The following is a 6,297-nucleotide window of genomic DNA, read 5'->3' on the forward strand; positions in this document are numbered from 1 at the left end:
GGTTGCAGTCAGGAATGCGGGCCCGGTGTGCGCGCGTGGGGGATGGGTGTCAACGCAGAACACCGAACACAGAGAAATAAGGTGATGTTCAGGATCCGGGTCGTGCTTGCAAACGTATTTTACTTGACGGTTAAAACCAATACCCTCCGATCTCACAAATAGACTCTACACCGTGTAATAATGCAAGTGTTGTTGACAGGGTCTGTAGGAACAACCGCGCATGGCTTATCCCTGGTCACCAGCCAATAGAAAAATGCCGTGTATAGCCTCAACCAATTGGATAAAGGGCTGCTGTGTATAGATCAGTGACCAAAACACCAGATATGCGTCTGTAATGATCCTTTTTTAACAGACTTTAGTTTAACAAAAACAAACCTTCACCTTCAGTCCCTGCTCATCAGTTTCTCAAACCCAGAGCTCTGGACATCCACGTAATTTACTTTGTCATTTCTACCAAACGGGAAATTCAAAGTCATGAATAAGGCGCTCGATGTTTATGTTTGTAAAATATTTATTATAAAACCACTCAGCTCATTTGAACTTCCTGTTAAAAGCTTGATTACTACTGATCACTCCCAGCTTCCATACAGCTAACTGGCACCCCATCATGGACATGCAGCTAGCTGGTACCCCATCGTGGACATGCAGCTAGCTGGCACCCCATCGTGGACATGCAGCTAGCTGGCACCCCATCGTGGACATGCAGCTAGCTGGCACCCCATCGTGGACATGCAGCTAGCTGGTACCCCATCGTGGACATGCAGCTAGCTGGCACCCCATCGTGGACATGCAGCTAGCTGGAACCCCATCATGGACATGCAGCTAGCTGGTACCCCATCATTGGTTAATTCCATATGATGACACATGCTTGTACAAACACACGCACACTCACGCTCATACACTCTCAGGCTGAAACATACACAGTCTCTCTCTCTGTTGAGTGTTTCCTTGTGAGAGTCACATGGTCTGACGAGTCTAATCTGCTAATCCATTCACACATTTGGTCACATTTGGGGGAGGAAAGGGGAAGGGAGAGGAGGGGAGGACAGTGCTGGGCCCAGTGTGTTCAGAGCAGGACAGTGCTAGGCCCAGTGTGTTCAGAGCAGGACAGTGCTGGGCCCAGTGTGTTCAGAGCAGGACAGTGCTGACCCCAGTGTGTTCAGAGCAGGACAGTGCTGACCCCAGTGTTCAGAGCAGGACAGTGCTGACCCCAGTGTGTTCAGAGCAGGACAGTGCTGACCCCAGTGTGTTCAGAGCAGGACAGTGCTGACCCCAGTGTGTTCAGAGCAGGACAGTGCTGGGCCCTGTGTGTTCAGAGCAGGACAGTGCTGGGCCCAGTGTGTTCAGGGCAGGACAGTGCTGGGCCCAGTGTGTTCAGAGCAGAACAAACTCATCTCTGCTGCTGGTGCTATTCAGACAGGTGTGGTTTAGGACGGCCCTGCCCCCCTCTTCATCCTCCTCCTGGGCATGGCCCTCAGCGAAGGTAAACACTGGATATGTCTCTGTGGAGGAGGACAGAACCTGCGGGAGAGGAGAATAGGAGAGAGAGGGGGAGAATATATTGCCTGTTGTAAGCAGTGGATTATTATGTTCCGTTAGAGGATGACTCGTACGTACGGTGTTGACAGCTGAGCAGACAGCCTCTACATTCTCCACTCCCCTGGCGTAGAAACCTACAGTACAGCTGGGGTCCATCCGACAGAAGGACATCATCATAGGACGACCACAGTGGAACGACTGGGGAGGGAAAGAGATTGGGACTGTTAATGATTGGCGAGAGGACAGATGGGTTGTTGCGGTTGGTGGAAAGGCTGGTGTACCTTGAGAGAGAAGCCAGGCTGGGTGGTGTCTACAGCAGGCTGGCAGTAGTGAGGGTCCAGATACAGGAGCTTATCACCTGGGGGGGAGGAATGGATGGAGGCGCAGAATCATGAGGAAATGAGAGAAGAAGAGAGGAGAGGAGAAGAGAGGAGCTTACCTTGGTAGCCAACAAAGTACAGTGAGTGTCTGGGTTTGCCTCCCATGATTCCTACACAGCACTGTAACCCCAGCAGACCCTGAACACACACACAGAGGGAAGGAGCGAGTTGGTAAGTGTGAGGTGTGTGTGAGAGGTGTGTGTGAGAGAGATGTGTGTGTGTGGACCTTGACACTGCTGATGTATGCGGGGTTGAGAGCGTCGCCCCCCAGCCTCACAGGCACCAGGATGAGGACCCCCCTGCTGGCAGCAACAGGAACTTCACCCTGGGAGTCACCTGACACACACACCTCAACCAGGCTCAGCACATCACCCTTGTACACTACACACACACACACACACACAGCCAGACATGACAGTATGTACTGGAAGATGATGGTGATGTTGCCAGACAGTGAGTGTGGAGGTCCAGTAGAGACTCACCAGTGCAGTCCTGAGCTACGTACACCACCAGATGAGCAGCTACCTCTACGGATGCTGCCACAGCCTTACTGACACACACACACACACACACATACACACACACACACACACACAGGAAGGACAGTGAAGAAGGATTGATATCTGCTTGGTGTATTCTATAGAAGTGGTGTGTGTGTTTGTGTGGTGTGTTTGTGTGTATGCATGTGTCTGTGTTGTGTCTCACCGGAGAATGTGTCCTGCGAGGCCAGGTCCGTACCAGTCCCCTGGCCTCCGCCCTGCCGTCTGGCCCGCCCTCACCAGCTGGTGGAGCCCCAGAGGAGCCCCAGGGTGGTCCCCCAGCCAGGACACCACACGCTGGGCCGGGCCAGGACCTGGACCTGGGGTAGGGCCAGGCTCAGTCTGAGCACCCAGCAGATGTAGCATTAGCCCCTGTGCTAGCAGCATCTGAGCACTGCGCAGCATGCACCCCCAGCCGCTGTCGGAGGTGTGTGAGGTGTGTGTGTGTGACAACCCCCTGAGAGGAGGGAACCCCCTCCTGTAGGTCAGCCACAGCAGGGAGGAGAAGGCCCTGTGGAAACGCTTCCTCTCAGCTGACACACACACGTCCCATTAACAGTTAGTTGCAGTTTACCAAGGTATTTGTCTATGTGAATGTGTGTGTGTGCAGTGTTTCCCACACAGACTAATTTGTGGCGGTGCGCCACAGAATCAACACCAGCCGCCACATATTGCATTTTGTTATTATATATTTTTTTTTAACGCTACTTAAAACACGCAGCGTATTCGTTTAGCTGCATTTCCTTTCCGTGCTCTCCCTCTGTCACTCACGCGTCTCTCAAATACACACACAGACACAACGTCAGCACACGTTAGCAACGATGCTATGCAATATCAGCGAGACTTCAGCATTAGTACCCAAGCTTAGTAAGCTTAGCAAGTCTTAGACTTAGCAAGTCTAGGAAAGTTTAGGGTACTTTTCGCTAGGTACCTACGAACATGTCTTAATCTTCTAGACAAGTAGGTTCCCCTTCGTTCTTTTGGTGTGCTGTCTCACAAGCCCTAATAATCCGGCATCATGGAGCCAACCAGCTAAATAGTTATTTAGCACTAGCATTGCTACCCCCCCCCCCCCCCCCCCCCCCGTGCCACAAATTGCTTTCTAATCTGTGGGAAACACTAATGTGTGTGTATGCATGTATGTGTGTTGTGTGTTTGTGTTCACCTCCAGTGCTCAGCAGGTAGGACTGTCCCAGCATGATGACAGGAGAGCTCTGACTGAAGCGAGATTTGGACCTGAACCACCAGCCTGGAGGAGAGAGCCACAATGAGACTGATCAGCAGCTAGCACACACAGCACCTAGCACATACAGCAGCTAACAAACACAGCACCTAGCACATACAGCAGCTAACAAACATAGCACCTAGAACACACAGCAGCTAGAACACACAGCAGCTAACAAACACAGCACCTAGAACACACAGCAGCTAACAAACACAGCACCTAGAACACACAGCAGCTAACAAACACAGCACCTAGAACACACAGCAGCTAACAAACACAGCACCTAGAACACACAGCAGCTAACAAACACAGCACCTAGAACACACAGCAGCTAACAAACACAGCACCTAGAACACACAGCAGCTAACAAACACAGCAGCTAACAAACACAGCACCTAGAACACACAGCAGCGAGAACACACATTAGCTAGCACACACAGCACCTAGAACACATAGTAGCTAGCACACACAGCAGCTAGCACACACAGCACCTAGAACACACAGCAGCTAGAACACACAGCACTTAGAATACATTGTAGCTTGCACACCGACTGATCAGCAGCTAGTACACACAGTAGCTAGTACAGACAGATAGACTGACCATTAGACATACTGACCGTACTTGACGTCGTTCAAGGTGGAGACCAGCCTGGTTCTAAGTCTACCTCTCTCCTCCTGCTGCTCCTCATGGCTGCTGCCCCCTAAGGAGCAGGGGAGGGCCTGGGGGCCCAGGGAGGAAGAGGACAGGTGGAGCCAGTCCTTGTCCTGCTCTTCATGGCTGCTGCCCCCTAAGGAGCAGGGGGGGGGCTGGGGGCCCAGGGAAGAAGAGGACAGGTGGAGCCAGTCCTCTTCCTGCTCCTCATGGCTGCTGCCCCCTAAGGAGCAGGGGAGGGCCTGGGGGCCCAGGGAGGAAGAGGACAGGTGGAGCCAGTCCTCTTCCTCCTCTGGGCAGGGGTCCTGGCTGGGGAAGGAGCGGGGGGGGTCCATCACTGCTGGGGGGGCACCAACAAGGAACACAGAGCCTTCCCAATCTCCATAGCAACCTGAGAACGCGGAGTGATAAGTTGATTACCACACCGAGTAGGACCTCAGGTGAATCATTCACCTCCTCACGCAGAGCACCTGAGACGACGAGTCAGCAATGTCCGATGAGGGGTCGCTGTTCTAATGTTCAATGCTAACCCTTACATTGGTAAACCATTAGAACAGCGACCCCTGGTCACCTGGCCCCTGGTGGTCAACTAGGTAAATCACTAAGACACGTGCCAGTCAACATGTTTTTCAGGAAATGTTTTTTCATTCATTACGTACAGTTCACGAGCAATGGAAGCTAGCTTAACTTAAAACCCGTGTAGGCTGCAACCGAAATATGCCCCTAATTAAGGTGTATATCAGTCACTACTACTAGTATAATCGTTGGACTATTTATGTGGTTTCAATTAGTACGGGCATGGTTCGCATCAAGTTTCTAAAAGCTAACTAGCCAGTAAGTCGCCAAGTTAATCTTACCTTCAGCCACGCTGAAGCAGCAGACGTAACTCACATATGACAGATATCCAACCAGACTGTCTGAACCATAGACATAATATTATTATTATGTCTATGGTCTGAACGGTCTGTGTACTAACGCTCAGCTTGAGAACTGTCAAGGCTCACCATACTGATGAAAGATCTGCCTTGCACTTCCTGTTGGCAACCAGTAACTCATTTATGATTGGCCAAAATAAGGGCTTAATCGTTCCGTCCCTCCCCCTAGGCCCAGCTGATTGGTTTATTATGTTTACTCTGAACATGAGAAAACACCTTGTTTGTGCGTCGATAGTTAGTATTGTGGCGTTCATTTGAGTTAACTTTTTTGGTTTTCCACAAAGCCACCTTTACCACTAAAAACGTCAGTTTTGGGTTTCAATAATGTGAGGAAATGATAGCATTATACTGCTGATCAATGCTGCTATACCAATCAATATCTAATATGAATATGTAAACACACATGTTTTGTAATGCTAATAACTAAGATACAAATATTGAATGTGATCAATTGATTTAATAAAGTAACAGATAAGAAACATTGAAATGTAACTTTGGTGTGTGGACAAGAATGCAGATGTCAGGCAAACTGACTTGGGAGGCGAGTTCGTGACGCTCAGGGACTGGTGTGAGCACAATGAGCTAGTCAGCTCATGGGAGTAAAAGTGTCAACTTGGGAGATAAGGTGATGCTGGGAACATAACTCTTCTCTGCTTCAGGACGAGTCAGACCGGACAGTTCTTACTATGGATAATATGCCCCCTTCCCCTGGAGACCCTGCCCCCCCCCCCCTTCTCACTGGATGCCCCCTTCTCCTTGGAGCCCATCTGCCCCTTTACATCATCTGACCTAGGAGTGGTCTTACCCTCTCCCCTTCCCCTTGAAGACCCCACCCCGTATATCATCAGGACCTCGAGATGACCTGCTCTCAACTCTGGAGAACTCAAACCCCCCCCCCCCTTGGATTGCATCAGACCTGTGGGTCTTGTCCACCCCCCTCCCTGAACAACACCAGACCTGTGGGTCTTCTCTGCCCCCTCCCTCTCCTAACATCACCAGGTCCGTGGACTGCCCACCTTGCGCCAGC

The 6,297-nt window shown here is 50.9% G+C and overlaps 1 protein-coding gene across 1 annotated transcript; it reads right to left on the reverse strand.

The window, feature by feature from the left end:
- Positions 1-493: 493 nt before the first annotated feature.
- On the reverse strand, positions 494-4,553 carry LOC124464197 (cysteine protease ATG4D-like; the record flags this gene model as incomplete). Its single annotated transcript, XM_047016153.1, has 9 exons — positions 494-1,521; positions 1,618-1,737; positions 1,821-1,897; positions 1,979-2,057; positions 2,146-2,300; positions 2,402-2,469; positions 2,625-2,991; positions 3,624-3,707; positions 4,301-4,553. Coding segments are annotated over 9 exons (1,350 nt in total), but the record flags the coding sequence as incomplete, so codon positions are not given.
- Between the last annotated feature and the right edge of the window lie 1,744 nt (positions 4,554-6,297).

Source organism: Hypomesus transpacificus, unplaced genomic scaffold (assembly GCF_021917145.1).
Source record: "Hypomesus transpacificus isolate Combined female unplaced genomic scaffold, fHypTra1 scaffold_318, whole genome shotgun sequence".
NCBI classification, from domain to species: Eukaryota; Metazoa; Chordata; class Actinopteri; order Osmeriformes; family Osmeridae; genus Hypomesus; species Hypomesus transpacificus.